This window comes from Natrix helvetica (genome assembly GCF_964273705.1).
Source record: "Natrix helvetica genome assembly, chromosome: 4".
NCBI classification, from domain to species: Eukaryota; Metazoa; Chordata; class Lepidosauria; order Squamata; family Natricidae; genus Natrix; species Natrix helvetica.
The window spans coordinates 22,889,068-22,906,247 of NC_138550.1; the positions used below are offsets into that span (position 1 = coordinate 22,889,068).

Consider the following 17,180-nt stretch of genomic DNA (forward strand, 5'->3'; position numbering starts at 1 on the left):
TACTTAAGGCTAAAAGCCAGGAGACTCCCATCTTAGATATGAAAACCAGCTACAGTCAGTCAATCTCATTCAGCCCAAACACCTCACAGGGTTGTTGTTGTCGGGAATATAAGAGGAAGGAGTATTGTACGTGTTCGCCAATTTAGGTTATTTATAAAAATAACGAAGGCAGATATAAACAAATAAATAAGCTTTTCTCTTCTATGCATTAGTATGAATCCTTCTACAAGTAATCCTCGATTTACAACAGTTCATTTAGTCGCCATTCAAAGTTACAACAGCATTAAAAAAGGGATTTATGACCATTTTTCACACTTATAACTGTTGCACCATGTTAGGGTGTAATCAACAAGTTGGGTAGACAATATATTGCACAAGGCATGTTATATATCTTTAAGAGAGGAGATCTACTAATTAGTAGATTACAGCATATAAATTGCAGCTGATGTTCTCTCTCTCTCTCTCTTGCTTGATGTATGATAACTGCTGTCTAACTGTTATTACTGTTGCTACTACTTACTGTGTGTAAGTTATTGGACTGTTTTTCTCTGTGTATGACTTTTTGGCTGTGTTTATGGATTTTGCTATATTCTTCAGAAAGTAAAGTTTATTTTTGTTACTTTACTATCCATTATTCAGTGTGGTTGCTTTATATATCGCACGCTGCATATACTTTACAGGGTTGCTCTGTTATAACCTCGACCTGGGGTTCATTGCTAGTGCTTAATCGCACCAGTACCTAACATTGGTTATGGGCCCAGACGCCCTGCCTTAACCATAATATTTTATTTTTATGCACCACTTTTTGGATAGTTTATTTTTGTGAATATGGCACAAGAACAGTCTGCTGCACTCTCCATGATTACCCGGTTTGATGGAACCAACTATGTTTCCTGGTCCTTGAAGTGTTCCCTACTTCTGCGTAAAGAAGGACTGTGGTTTGTGGTTCAGAACCCACCAGATGTTACAGCTTGGGATCCTGCTGATAATGAGGATGCGAAGAAGATTGCGCAGTTTAACAGGGACAATGAGAGAGCTCTCTGCATTATTGGACTAACACTGAATGACCAGCAACTGGTCCATATTCGTGGCGAAGAGTCTGCTGCTAGGTGTTGGAACACATTGCGGAGAATTTATGTTCGGGACAGTGTGGGTGCTCATATTTATCTCACACGGAAACTGTTTAGAGCCCGTTTGCAAAAAGGTTGTTATATGTTGGCTCATTTAGACTTCATGAAGAAAACTTTGCAGGATTTGCAAGAAAAAGAGTTAATTTTTTCTGAGCTTCAACAGGTGTATATTATTCTATCATCGCTTGATGAAAGCTACGACTCTTTTGTTTCCTCATTGGAAGTTCTTTCACGAGATGAACTGACATTATCTGAGGTTACCGGGAGGTTGCTTGAAGAGTCCAGACGAAGAGAGGATAGAGTTCAGTTCAGAGACAATCAATCACAAGAAGAAACACAGTTTTCAACTGTAAATTTTGTTAAGAAATGTTATTCTTGTGGTGGTAAGGGGCATATTGCTAAGAACTGTAAAAATAGCAAGAAAAGGAGTGCTGCTAATAGTAAAAGAAAAAGCAACAATGTTACTGTAACTGTAGCTAAGGTTGATAAGGCTGTAAACCATAGTTTCTGGGTGGTTGACAGTGGCGCATCCCATTCTATAACTAAGGTTAAAGAAAGGTTTGTTACTATGAAGGCTAGCAAACAGCACATTTCCTTAGCAAATGGTTGGAAAATTAAGGCTTCAGGTGAAGGTACAGCTTATTGTCCATGTATTAATGAAAAATTGGAAATGTTATATGTACCTAAAATGAAATTTAACCTATTATCTGTAAAAGACCTTGTGAAATGTGGGTTTACAGTAACATTTAAGAATGATAGATGCATTATTGAAAAGGAAGGTAATAGTGTTATTGCCAATTTGGAGAATAATTTATTTATTCTACATGAGAACTCTTTAAATATTGCGAGTTCTGAACCTGGTTATAAGAATAAACAGCCCCATGATAACTGTATACATCTACTTCATAGACGTTTAGGCCATGTAAATTTTAAAATGGTACGTCAAACTGTTATTCTATCTAATGGAATCAATTTGAAACCTTGTTCAAAATATCTTAACTGTAATGCCTGTAACCAGGCTAAAAGTAAGGTTACCCCTGCAAACCGGTTTCAAGGATTCAAGACATCTAAACCACTGGATGTAGTGTTTGCAGACCTAATTGGCCCTAAGAAACCTAGCTTAGGAGGTGCCTGCTATATACTCAGCATTATGGACCATTATTCTAGGTATGGTTTCTGTTATGTAATGAAATCAAAGGCAGAAACTTTCCAACATTTTACTAAATGGTTAAAGTTTGTTGAACGTAAGATGGATAAAAAAGTACTTTGCCTAGTCACTGATAATGGGTCTGAATTCACTAATCATAGGTTTACATCAATGTTGGAGAATGCTGGTATAGAACATAGGCGTTCTGCCCCCTACAGGCCAGAACATAATTCATTTATTGAAAGACGTGGTCAATCATTGCAGGCAATGACCAGAACTATGCTGGTTGATTCTGGTTTGTCAGAAAAGTTTTGGGGTGAGGCTATAATGTGTGCAAACCATATTCTGAACATAGTAGTTAACTCAACTACTGGTAAGATTCCTTATACTCTTTGGCATGGTAGGAAGCCTGATTTGAGTTATTTACACACATTTGGTGTCCCTGCTTGGGTGCATATTCCCTCACAGACTAGACGGAAGGATCAAAGCAGAGCTAGGAAGATGGTTTTTGTTGGGTACAATTCCAATCATAGATCATTTAGGTTCTGGGAACCTGGAACTCGGAGAATTATGCACAGTGCTAGTGCTAAATTTTCAGAACATGTTGGTTGGGAGAAGCTAGAACAAGAGTTTCACAAGGTTTGTGATGATATAGATGTTGATCGTTTGGTTAATCATGATACACCAAATGAGCAATTAGAGAATCAGGATGGTCCATCTATTACTCTGAAAGGGGAGGAAGATGTAGATGTAGAATCTACTCGTGAGGTGGAACAGGATGATCCTGTAAGTCCTGTATTGCCTAGGAGGTCTACTAGGGACAGGCATCCACCCGACAGATACCAAGCCAGTGTAGTATTGCAAGTTAGCATAGAACCTTCTAGTTTTGCAGAGTTAAGGCTGTATCCTGAAAAGGAACAGAAATTGTGGAAGACAGCTATGGAGAAGGAGTTGAAATCCTTACAGGAATTGAAAGTTTATGAAGAAGCTAAGCTCCCTTCAGGGGAGAGTGCAATTGGCTGTAGATGGGTGTTTAAAATTAAAAACGATGCTGCTGGCAATGCTATTTATAAGGCTCGTTTAGTTGCTCAAGGGTTTTCCCAAACTGAGAGGGATTACGATGAGGTTTTTGCTCCGAGCTTGAAAGCCTCTACGTTGAGGGCATCATTGGTGTGGGCTGCTAAGTATCAGTGTAATGTTACCCATATTGATGTTGAAACAGCGTATCTGCATGCTCCATTGCAGCATACCATTTATATGAAGATGCCACCAGGTGTGGATTCTAATGGCCAGACTGGTTGTTGGAGACTTAAAAAAAAGCCTTTATGGTTTAAAACAGTCCGGTTTTGAGTGGAACAGATGCATAGTAAATGAACTAAAAGCTATGGGATTTATTCCAGGTTTGGCTGATCCTTGTTTATTTAGACGGGTGAAAAATGGTTTGATCTCGTTGTTGCTTTTGTTCACGGACGATATAGCTATTATTACTAGGTCTGAGCAAGAAGCTATTGACATTGTTTCACAATTAGAGAGTAAATTTAAAATCCGGAATTTGGGTGAAATTAAGCATTATCTGGGCTTAGACGTGGTTAGAACCAGTAAAGGTTTTAAGCTGTCGCAGGCTGGTAAAATTAATCATTTGCTTAAGAAATATAGCATGGAGCTATGTAAGACTGCAAAGAGACCAATGGCATTGGGGTTTAAACCTGAGGTTACTGAGGGTACTGGTTTTGATAAGGGAATCTATCAATCTTTGATAGGTAGCCTAATGTACCTAAGTAATTGGTCTAGACCAGATATATCATTTAGTGTGAACCAACTGGCTAGATTCAATGATAGTCCTTCAGAGAGGCATTGGCAAGCAGCAAAGCGTGTGCTGCGTTATTTGAAGAAAACTATCCACTATGCATTATATTTAGAACCGAATAGGGATTTAGTTTTGACTGTTTATGCTGATGCGAATTTTGCAGCTGCTATAGATAATAGGAAGTCAACTTCTGGCATAGCCTTTATGCTAGGTGGTGTACTGATTGGATGGAAGTCGATACGACAGAAACACATAAGCTTATCCACAATGGAAGCTGAGTTTTCATGTTTGTCGTTGACATGTACTGAGCTGATATATTATAAGCAGTTGCTTATAGATATGGGATTAAGTATCAATGAACCTTTTACGGTTTATGAAGATAATCAGGCAGCAATAAAAATGGCGACTAGTTTAGCTATAAAGACGAGGTCGAAGTATACTGATTTGAGGTATCTTAATGTTCGACAAAGCATTAAGGATGGCCTGATAAAGTTGGAATATTGTTCAACTGAAGACAATTTAGCAGACAACTTCACTAAGGCACAAAGTTCAGTGAAACATACCTCATCATGTGAAGGTTATCATCTTACATTGTGAGTGGATATATTGATCTACCCAAAGGGGAGAATGTTAGGGTGTAACCAACAAGTTGGGTAGACAATATATTGCACAAGGCATGTTATATATCTTTAAGAGAGGAGATCTACTAATTAGTAGATTACAGCATATAAATTGCAGCTGATGTTCTCTCTCTCTCTCTCTTGCTTGATGTATGATAACTGCTGTCTAACTGTTATTACTGTTGCTACTACTTACTGTGTGTAAGTTATTGGACTGTTTTTCTCTGTGTATGACTTTTTGGCTGTGTTTATGGATTTTGCTATATTCTTCAGAAAGTAAAGTTTATTTTTGTTACTTTACTATCCATTATTCAGTGTGGTTGCTTTATATATCGCACGCTGCGTATACTTTACAGGGTTGCTCTGTTATAACCTCGACCTGGGGTTCATTGCTAGTGCTTAATCGCACCAGTACCTAACACACCATCCCCATGGTCGCATGATCCATACTCAGAAGTGTTGTGGCTTGTACTGAGGAGACGGAGACAGCTGATTACAACTAACACGTTTATTAACAAGAACAGAACTGACAGGAACAAGCACAACAGTAGCCGTCTGACAGCTATTTATACATGCAGCTGTCAGACGGTGAACCAATAGGAGTTGTGTGTTTTTTCCCGCCGGCCGGCAGGCGCGCCTGGACTAATCAGAGGCATTTCTCCCGACGCCCTCTGCTGGCCGGGCCCGACAGTACACAACAAGAAGCTTGGCAACTGACTCATATTTATGATGGTTGAACTGTCCCGAGATCATGTGATCACCTTTTGTGACCTTCTGACAAGCAAAATCAATGGGGAAGCCAGATTTACTTAACAATTGTGTTATTAACTTAACAACTGTAGTGATTCACTTAACAACTGTGCCAAGAAAGATCATAACGTAGGACAAAACTCACTTAACAACTATCTCACTTAGCAACAGAAACATTGCTAACTATCTCACTTAGCAACAGAAACGTTGGGCTCAATTGTGGTCATAATTCGAGGATTACTTATAGTTCAAGGTGGAGCACTTTTTAATCCCTGTATGCAATGATTAGCAAACACATATATTCTGGGAAAACAATCTTCAGTATTACCTAAGGAGACTTTTGCTAACTTCCCTCTGCTCTCTCTTCCCTCCCCTTCCTTCTCTTTCCCTTCCCTTCTCCTACTTCCCTTTACTCTCCTTCCTAATTCAATCATATCTATACGATTCCCCACATTGAGGGAATATATTCAGAGAAGAAACTGCTCAGCTGACACATACCAATTTATCAAGAAATTTCATAGAATGAGTAACACTGGATTTTTCACCAATATCTTTTATGCAGTCATACAGCGGTATGTTCAAGGAATACACTTCTTATTAAATGTCTGTTTTCCCCCCACTGCTTAATTCTGATTCTTAGGTATTCACTCATTTAGGCAGTTTATAGACTTACAGAGTTCAGCAGCATTAGGTTTTTCACTCAGACCGGTTTTTTTTTTATTTACTTAGTCCCATACCAGTGGTGGGTTCCTACCGGTTCGCACCGGATCGCGCGAACCGGTTGAAGACCGAACCCGGAAGTAACCGGACCCGGAAGTAACCAGGAACCGGCACCGGTCCTGTCACTTTATCCCCCTTGCCATCCCAACGGAGCTCGCTCGCTCCCCCGCCCGTCCGCACTAAGCTAGCTAGCCCAGCTAGCCGCTCATTGATTGCCTGGAGTTCAGCCAATCAGTGAGCGGGCTGGAGGCGACCCGTTTAAAAGCGGGTTGTCCTCCATTTCAAAACTCCCTTCTCTTCGCTGGGAGCTTGCTGCTTCCTTCAGGTAAGCAACTAAGCGCGAGGGGGGGCGGGAGGCTAGCTTCGGCGAGGAAAGGCCTCTAGGCCTTCCCTCGCTGAAGCGGCGGGCTGGCGTGGGCTGTGCGGGCGGTGGGCAGCTAGCTTCGCCCAGGAAAGGCCTCTGGGCCTTTCCGGGACGAAGTGCCGGGGTCGCGTGGAACGCGCGGCCGGCAGGAAGCTAGCTTCGCCCGGGAAAGGCCGCTGGGCCTTTCCGGGACGAAGCGCCGGCGTCGCGTGGAACGCGCGGCCGCCGGGAAGCTAGCTTCGCCCGGGAAAGGCCGCTGGGCCTTTCCGGGATGAAGCGCCGGCGTCGCGTGGAGCGCGCGCCCGCCGGGAAGCTAGCTTCGCCCGGGAAAGGCCGCTGGGCCTTTCCGGGACGAAGCGCCACCGTCGCGTGAAACGCGCGCCCGCCGGGAAGCTAGCTTCGCCCAGGAAAGGCCGCTGGGCCTTTCCGGGATGAAGCGCCGGCGTCGCGTGGAACGCGCGCCCGCCGGGAAGCTAGCTTCGCCCGGGAAAGGCCGCTGGGCCTTTCCGGGACGAAGCACTGGCGTCGCGTGGAACGCGCGCCCGCCGGGAAGCTAGCTTCGCCGAGGAAAGGCTCCTGGGCCTTTCCTCGATGAAGCACCGGGCTGGCGTGGGCGGCAAGCCTCTGCGAGGCTAGGCCAAAAGCCCCCCACCCTCCCCTTTCCAGCCTCGCCTGGCTGGCTAAGCCCTAAGCAGTCTTAAACAGTCTTACCTGTCCTCCTGCCTCTCTGCCTGTCTGCTGCCTGTTGCAGCATCGGAGAGCTGCTGATTCTGCCTGCTGGTAAGTAACCTGGTTTTTTTTCTTTTATTTTTTTAATGTATTTTAAAATAATATTTTATTTATTGTGCATAGAATTTTTTTAAATAATTTTACTTAAAAGTATTGAGTATAGAATATTTTAAAATGGTTTACTTCAATTTATTGTGTATGGATTCTTTTTTTAAATTGTCTCAGACTATTTTAAAAAAGATTCTATCCAAAATAAATTAAAATAAACCATTTTAAAATATTCTATACTCAATACTTTAAAATGTATTGTGTATAGAATTGTTTTAAATTGTTTTATTGTAATTTATTGTGTATTGAATGTTTTTAATGCTTTCATTTTAAATTATTGTGTGTGGAATAGTTTGAAATGGTTACAGTATAAATTATTGCTGATGGAATAATGGTTACAGTTGGTACAATACCTTAAAATAGTTATAGTATAAATTATTGCTGGTGGAATACTTAACAATGGTTTTTAAGGATTTTTTTTATTTATAGAATATCTTTTTTAAATTATTGTTTGGGAATTTTTATGTTTTAATTGTTTATAAAATATATTTACTACAAGAAATGTTATTCCTTTTTGCAAATGTTTTCTTTGTGGTGCAATATGTTGCTTAAAAGTGTTCAGACCAGGTTTATATATCTCAAAGTGGGTGCTTTTCTATGGGCAGGCCAGGTTTGCCACATTTAATGTGTTTCACCCTGGTTGTTTAGGTAATTCTGAGGTGGTTGCTGGTTCTGTGAGCTTCCTGGCACTGTCCTTTATAATTTCCCACAATGCCTTGATGGTTTTTATTCCAGTGGCTTTGTCTTTCCTGTCCTTAGGGTTAGGGGGGAAAAAACACTGGTTTCATTTGCAGTCTTTGGGGGGGGGGACAAAAAGGAGAAAGAGGGAGGAGGTGGGGGAAAGTGGGATCCTTGCTGCTTTCTGAGCTTGGTGGTTTTTTTTACAGACATTTCACTACCAAACTAGGTAACATCATCAGTGCTAGATGGGGTTGTGGGGAAAGGAGGAGGAGGAGAAGTCGAAGGACAAAAAGGAAAAAGATAAGGAGGGAGAGGACTGTGGGGTCCTTTGGTGTTCTCTGAACCTGGTGGTTTTTAATTATTTTTAGGGAATTTTTATTTATTTATTGTTTATAGAATGTTTATTACAAGAAATGTTATTCCTTTTTGCAAATGTTTTATTTGTGATGCAATATGTTGCTTTTAAGTGTACAGGTTGGTGTATGGTATGTGTCTCAAGGTGGCTTCTTTTCTATGGGCAGGCCAGGTTGGTGCAAGGCAGCTTTGCCAGATTTTGTGTGTTTCTGTGTGATACCTGGTTGTTTAGGTAATTGTGAGGTGGTTGCTGGTTCTGTGAGCTTCCTGGCACTGTCCTTTATAATTTCCCACAATGCCTTGATGGTTTTTATTCCTGTGGCTTTGTCTTTCCTGTTCTTAGGGTTAGGGAAAAAAACTGGTTTCATCTGCAGTCTTTTGGGGGGGAATTGTTTTTGTGTGTGTGTGTGTGTGTGTGTTTTCCTGGCACTGTCATAGTTTGTGTTTGTGGGTATGTAATGTCCTGCAGTTATCTACACATTAATAATGATCAAGTACTAATAATATTTCCTTATACATTTTAATGACCTTTCCTTTAATAATTGGTGTTTTCTTTCATACTTTTAGATTTCTAATTGCTGTTTCTGTTAGTTAGCAATTGATAAAACAAATTCCACGTGAAAAAGTATTCAAAGCCTTCTTGGTTTTAATTGTCAATTTATTCATTCTTGCACATTCTAATATTTATTCATTTTCATATCTTTGTTTTTTCCACTGTTGTGCAAACACAATTCCAACAGCTGTTAACATGTGTAAAATTAAATATGTATTTATTCCCTTTGAAATACAAGTAGTAAGTAGTAAGCTACTTACCTTCTGTAAGTAGCTCTTTTATTGTTTTGTGTACTTATTTTAATCTTATTTAAGTAGTAAGTGCACAAAATAATAAATTTCCTTTTTTATATTTTCTTTTTGTAGATCATTCATTGGGGCAAAAAATTCAGTGACATTGTCTTGGCCACTCCCACCCGGTCACATGACTGCCAAGCCACTCCCACCCGGTCACATGGCCGGCAAGCCACTCCCACCCGGTCACATGGCCGGCAAGCCACTCCTACCAGGTCACATGGCTGGCAAACCACTCCCACAAAGGAGGCCACACCCACAGAGTAGGTTCCAAAAATTTTTGAAACCCACCACTGTCCCATACTGTCTGCTCTGACAGGTATTATCTCTGTAGTATCTCTTATAATGAAGTTTTTCATATCAACTACTATTTGTTGTTTTAGCCACCGGATAATGTTGAGGATCGCCCCAAGAACTTTTTCCATGAAAAATGCTTGGATCGTCTTCTCTGTTGAATCATTTTCTGGGTCACACAATAGAGCAGGAAATGGTGATCTATAACCTTCCAGATGGTTTAGATAGAATCCCAATTCCCATCAATCCAAGCCAATATAATCAACCAAGGTTGATGGGAATTTTATTTCAGTAATATTTGATATTCTGATATACTGAATATCTAATATACTGAATACCTTCAGTAATATCTTCACAGCTTTTCGGCTAACTTAACATTAAAACAATTTGTACAAGCGATGAAGAACTGTTCTTTCATTGCATTTCTGCATAGCATAGCAGAATTTCATCCATAAAATTCTACAAAACTTTTCTTTATAACATGAAACCTTTCCATATGTTGCAATATTATCCCCATGGAGTTTTGTCATAATTTTGAACAGCCTCTAAGTGACCAGTCCTAAGTTGAGGACTACCTGTAATTATTTTCTAATCTTCAAGGTAGTACACTCCTAGTTTATCTTGTTGTATTGTTATTTTTTAAAATTAAAAATATTATTTTACATTTTAATCTTTACTATCGCATTGTCTATTAAAGTGACTTGAGTAATCATGGAAATTAAGAAGTTTTATACATCTGAATGTTTCTTGCTATATTGCAAAGGGACAGACATTTCTTCCAAAATCTAAATTTATACTCACATAATCTTCTATGATTTCTTTGATGCCAGCAACTGTTAGAATAAATAGTAATGGCACCAAGGTAGTATATCTTCCAGTTGGAGAGACTTCTGGAATTTGCTGAAAAAGAAATGTATATATGTAGAAAAGTATTCAAAGAAAGAGAATGGCAATGCTTCTCTGCTGATTTATCTTGCCAGGGATCCAAAGTTGGAAAAAAATGACTTGACAGAATCATTTGGGCAGAAATTTATAAAATATTTAGGATGTAAACATCCTCTATCTGCAGCTGCTCTAAGTGACCCTGTCCATACTAAGAAGTGACATTAGCCTATAATATTGGGGCCTAACTAAAGTAACTATGTTGGATTATGTGTGATCAAGGCTCAAAGCTCTACTCAGATCATTTTTTTCTACAGTTAGATTTCCTGATGTTGTTAAACTGCAGCCCACATCATCCCAGCTCAGTTAGCAATCAGAAGTGATAAGAATTCTACTCAGTAACAACTGAGACCCCAAAATCAGGAAATACACACTCCAAAAAAGTATTAGAATGTACAAGATTGACTCCTATTATTTGTTAATTAATGAGTGATTCATGATTGGCTGGGATTACTATCAAATGACTGCTGCCTCTTTATTTTCTCTAACATGTACAATTCTGAGCTTCAGCTTTAATTGTTGAACCTATATTGGAAAGTCCAAATTCCAAGTCTGCTTTTGGATAAGACTGCTGTTTCCAATATTTCTGGTTTTCGTTACGACTGGTTTTAGTTAAGATTGCTATTTCCTCCTTTGATACTGTCAAGTATAAAAGGTTTAAAGGTTTCCCCTGCCCAGTCATAACTGACTGAAGGAGATAGTGCTCTCCTCTGATTCTCAGTTGAGGGATCCTGTGTTGTCTGAGAGATGCTCCTGTCATCATGTGGCCTACATGAAAACACAGATTGCAGCAACCTTCCCGCCAAAGCACTACCTATTTATCTACTCCCATTTGCATAGTTTCAAACTACTAAGTTGGCAGGAGCTGGGGTGAGGAACAGAAGCTCACCCCATTGCAAGGCACTCGGGTCTCAAACCCGGGCTTTCCAGTTGACAAGCCCTTGTGCCTTAACCGCTGAACCATCTACCGTCCCATTATGTATAACAATAGGCTAAAAACATTATCATTTTATTTTCTAGGCTAACATTCAATTTACCAATACCATTATGATTCAGCATAAAATGGACAAATGATCTACATACATTTTTTGGACTACACTGAGTTCATCATGCATGGTTAAAGTATATGCTTATCAGTGGTGGGATTCAAAAAAAACCTTACTACTGGTTCTGTTGGCGTGGCTTGGTGGGCATGGCATGGCCTGGTGGGTGTGGTTGGGGAAGGATACTGTAAAATCTCCATTTTCTCCCCATTCCAGGGGAAGGTTACTACAAAATCCCCATTCCTCCCGATCAGCTGGGACTTGGGAGGCAGAGAATAGATGGCGGTAGGGCCAGTCAGAGGTGGTATTTACAGGTCCTCCGAGCTATTCAAAATTTCTGCTACTGGTTCTCCAGAACTGATCGGAACCTGCTGAATACCACCTCTGATGCTTATGCATTGTGCAACTTCATCCCTGCTACAAGAGTTGGTAGTCACAGACTGCTCACCTGCCACTGTATTAAATTAAACTATGCATACAGTTGTTTCACTTCAACATAGACCTACCTGCAGTAAGGCAATGAAGAGGAAGAAAGCATTTGCAGCTTTTCTAATCTGTTCATACAGGAATCGAGGTAGAAATGTCACCACGCTGTATTTAGCTGTGCTGTTTTGAGAAGCAAAATAAGAAGTTGCTTTAGAAGCTGGGAGGAGGTGAGACCGTTGAGCTAAGTGATTTAGCTGGGAATTGAATCATAGCCAGTTAATTAGATGATTGCTTCAAATGAATACAATCACTTTTTTTTAATGGTTGCTGTTTCTAGTATCTATATCTCCTGCTTTTACACATTTCCTCCTCAGTTTTTCTGTCTTTTCAAGGCTTGCCAGCAAATATCTCACTCTAAACCTACTAAATAAACAAACTAGGCCCAGGAGGAAAACAGAACACATTAGATCTTAATTGAAAATCATCATAGCTAAACCAAAGAAACCAAGTAATTTCTTTACTAGACAACCTCAACAATTCTGTGACATGTAAAGAAGAGCTTTTATTACTATCACTTTCGAATCCTATAGATATTTATTATCAGTGTTCTACTACATTAACAGTGAAATAGGGATCTGCAAATAGGGGTTTATTCAAACAGAGATTTTCTAATTTAGCTTTTTAAAATCTATTGTCTCAGTTTTGGTTTTGTTAGTATTTGTAGTTTAATTAATAATGGATGTTTCAGATAGGTAGGTAGGTAGGTAGGTAGAGATTAGATAGATAGATGATAGAGAGAGAGAGAGAGAGATGATAGATAGATAGATGATAGATAGATAGATAGATAGATAGATAGATGATAGATAGATAGATAGATAGATAGATGATAGATGATAGATAGATAGATAGATAGATAGATAGATAGATAGATAGATAGATAGATAGATAGATTTATTTCCCATTCTCAAGGTAAATATATTAGAATTCTGCTTTGCTTCCATTATGGATGGATGATTAGAGCCCGCAGGCTTTTATTTGATAGCAAACCACATCAATTTAAAAAAATCAATTGCAAAAATAGCAAGCAAACTTCAGCACAATGGACAGTTCTCTATGAGATTATAACTTTCTCCTTCATGTTCTGCATATGAAACAGCAGCTGACATCAAATTCTTCTCTATGCCGCTGCCTGTACGACCCAAACACTATATGACATGAATTGCTAACCACTGAATTTTTTTTGGTCCAAGATTGGTGCTTTTGAAAATAGAAAATCAGCTGTGATTGTTTCTGCATGTTACTAGATGATAGAAAGAACTGGTTGCACGACATCCATTATGTTATTCCATTAAATCAACTTGAGAAAGAACAATCCTACATTTTCAGCAAGCATTTTTAATAGAAAGCACAACTTTATTGCAATAAATCCCAGGTAACAATAGGCCGGATCCTGGTCCAAGAGCTGGCATGTTCCATCTTCCTCCACTGTAACATTGTCTTAATTATAATTTACGTATATTTTGGCCTTCTTAAAAATCGCCATTCCTAATTCTGTTTTTCATTCTCAGAAGCCTGCCTCAAGGTTGTACTGACTCCAATAACATGCTCAAAACAAGTATAAGAAAAATAAGAGCAAAAATAAGACCAGTATAGATTTTTTAAAAGAATGTAGAATGAAAAACATAGCACATCAGATATGATTTATATATTATCAATACATAAGGCACACCTATATTGTTCAGGAGAAATACTATATTAATCTATATTTTGCAGTACACACACACAAACATGTCAGTTTTTGACTTATGGTGTCTACCTGGATAGGTCCATGCAGTTTATTCTATCTCTCTGTTTATGCAATCTAGAACTGCCAAAAAAGTCAACACAGTTCTAGGCTGCATAAACAGAGAGATAAAATCAAGATCACATGAAGTGTTAATACCACTTTATAATGCCTTGGTAAGGCCACAATTGGAATAATGCATCTAGTTTTGGTCGCCATGATGTAAAAAAAGATATTGAGACACTAGAAAGAGTGCAGGGAAGAGCAACAAAGATGATTAGGGGACTGGAGGCTAAAACATATGAAGAATGGTTGCAGGAACTGAGTATGTCTAATTTAATGAAAAGAAGGACTAGAAAAGACATGATAGTGGTGTTCCAATACCTCAGGGGCTGCCATAAAGGAGTCAAACTATTCTCCAAAGCACCTGAGGGCAGGACAAGAAGCAATGGGTGGAAATTAATCAAGGAGAGAAGCAACTTAAAACTAAGGAGAAATTTCCTGACAGTTAGAACAATTAATCAGTGGAACAGCTGAAGTTGTGAATGCCCCAACACTGGAAGTCTTTAAGAAGATGTTGGATAGCCATTTGTCTGAAGTGGTGTAGAGTTTCCTGTCTAAGCCGGGGGTTGGACTAGAAGACCTCCAAGGTTCCTTCCAACTCTGTTATTCTATTCTATTCTATTCTGAACTGAGTTTTCTTGGAAAGATTTTTAGAAGTGCTTTGCCGCTGCTTTCTTCCTTGGGCTGAGAGAGTAACTGGCCCAAAGTTACTCTTTGACTTTGTGCCCAAGATAGAATTAAAACTCATGATCTTCTGATTTCTAGCCCTCAATCACTACACCAAACTATCTCTATAATCTTTTATGAGTCACCCAAGTCTTCCAGTTTTAAATAGCAATTACAACAAGATACTGGGGAAAAAACATCCAGGGATACTGTATCGCACTGAAACAATTCACACATTTTATATTAATATTTTTAAAACCTCAAAATTAAGACATTTGTCATGATTCCCAAAAACAATCTAAAATGAGATAACTTGTTTGCATTAACAATTCTTAGCAAAAAAAACCTAACACAAAATCTTTGTTTATCGTTTTCCATTCTTTCCTTCATCATTTAAAATGTGTAATGCACATAAATCTAACCTCTCTGAAGTCTGTGTCTTGCATTATACTGCAAAGAAGTAGAGGCTAACTTCCCCCCCCCCCGAAGATTTAGGACACCGTATCTTCCAACATTTTGAAACACAAGTGCGGACAAGCTACATTTTAAATGAGAAGAAAGAGTTCTGTTTTTATAACTCAGGATGGAGTGTGAATATGTAAACTAGAATAGTTATCTGATCAAATGTGGACAATAACATATGAGCACATTAGCTGAAACATAATACATTTTGTTCATACTGTGAGACTTCCAGAATCAATTGGAGTTGTGCAAAATCTAAAATAAAGTTAAAAAGTTAAAACTACTGTCAAGGTCAGGCTGAGACTATAGTCAGAGCTTGGGTTTTTTTTTTTTTTTTTTTTTTTGGACTTAAACTCTGTTTATTCGCTGATAATCCAGCAAATGACCAGAATTTCTGCTAAAAGGTGGTAGAGCTCCAACAGCAAAGTCCTAAAGTGCAATAGGCTGAACATGTTACTCATCTAGAGATGGGAAAAAATCTGCCATGGATTTTAATGGGGGAAACATGACATGATCCACCAAATCAACCCCAATATGGAACATGCAGACTTCTTTGTAACAGATGCATCCAAAATCATGTCATAGGGAAAGGTTGTACACAAAAAATAATTAGAACCTATAATGTGTTATAATATTAGAGGGAGAAATATTCATGCGTGTGTGTGTGCGTATGTTTTCGTAGATTTTCATGGGTACAGGTATGCAGGTTTGGTGTATTCGGGTCTTTTCCCATGTAAGATTGAGAGTATCTTGGCGACGTTTCGACGAGGTCGACAAGGTCCCACTCATCATCTTCAGGCTGGTGCCATCGGCTTCGTGCTCGCACAGGCAGAAAGCCAAAGGCACCAGCCTGAAGATGATGAGAGATTACTGAAACAAAGCCAGCACTCCACACACCCTCACCAAGATTTATAGAAAGACGGCAGCTCCGACCACGCTTTAAGCCGAAAACACCATATATGTATGTATGTATGTATGCATGCATGCATGCATGCATGCATGTATGTATTTGTGTTACAACCCCTGGTATGCCCAAATATGGGAGGAAGCTCACTACTCCCTCTTTCTGTCCTTCGGCTCATTACAGAAAACCATCCAGGCAGAAAACCATATTTTTATTTTTAATGTTGCCTTTTTATATTTGTGTTGTATTTGTGCTGATAAATAAATAAAGGGAGACTAGTATAGATCTATTTCAAGCTATTTAGCTCTCATCAGCTAGCCATACCCTTACTGGGATTTGAACCTGGGCTGTATTACATATTAGGCAGGAGTCTTAGCCACTAAGCCACAGGTTCTCCTCCTTATCAGCTGAGCCAGGGAAATAGGTATGTATTTGTGTTACAACCCCTGGTATGCCCAAATATGGGAGGAAGCTCACTACTCCCTCTTTCTGTCCTTCGGCTCATTACAGAAAAATGGTTTTGCCATTAAGAGGTATGGACTTCAACTCCCAGACTTCCCCGGCCAGCACAGCACTTGCCAAGTTTAAGAAACACTGCAGTAGGTCATTTGAAATTAATGACATCAAAACATTTTATCACAAATAGCATACAATGTGGATTCTCAAGGAGATAACGCAACATTTGCCACATGTATCAATTGCTTACGCTCCCAAAGATATATAGAGCATGGACCTGCAGTTGGTCAAATACTATCCCATGTGTAGTCAAGGCCTAAATTTAACTTTCATCTGCATGTTGCACCTGGTCTTTTTTACTCCCTCCCTCCCTCAGAGTCTTTCCATTTTATATTTGCAAAACAAAGTCTTGTCAAAAGTAGGGTGGCAAGCAGGGTGAAATGACATTTTCTTTGAAAGGGAGTAGTACTTTGAAAAGTTAAGATGACTTCATGGTTTATTTCTAAACACAAATCATCTCTTATCTCAGACTTTCATATCATGCAGCTATTCTTAACTTGGAACAAAGGTAAAAGTTCCTTGACTCCCTCACCATTCAGCCTTTTTTTGGAAGTACTTTATATAAATCTTAACTCCTCCGTTTCCAGCAATAAATGCCGGAACAGTATCTGGATTAGCTATGGTGCTGGTTCTTTGTTTTAATCAGCTTTTCTTTTCTTTTCAATTTTAGAATTCACTTGGATTTTTTTGCTGGTTCACTTTCTACCATATAGCAATTCTTATAATTGATTTCTGACTGTTTTTTTCTCACCACATCACAAGCTGCTTGTGAATTCATCAGCCTTGGCATCTCTGAAGCAGAAACTCCCATCAGAAAATGAGAGC

The 17,180-nt window shown here is 39.3% G+C and overlaps 1 protein-coding gene across 1 annotated transcript in view; it reads right to left on the reverse strand.

Moving 5' to 3' along the window:
• Window positions 1-17,180, reverse strand: part of ATP8A2 (ATPase phospholipid transporting 8A2) — a 517,851-nt gene that overhangs the window by 481,354 nt on the left and 19,317 nt on the right. The window contains exons 2-3 of the mRNA XM_081952690.1: window positions 12,042-12,141; window positions 10,352-10,450 (exon numbers count right to left, since the gene is read on the reverse strand). Of these exons, the coding sequence (XP_081808816.1) occupies window positions 10,352-10,450; window positions 12,042-12,141 (199 nt within the window). The remainder of the gene's footprint in view (window positions 1-10,351; window positions 10,451-12,041; window positions 12,142-17,180) is intronic.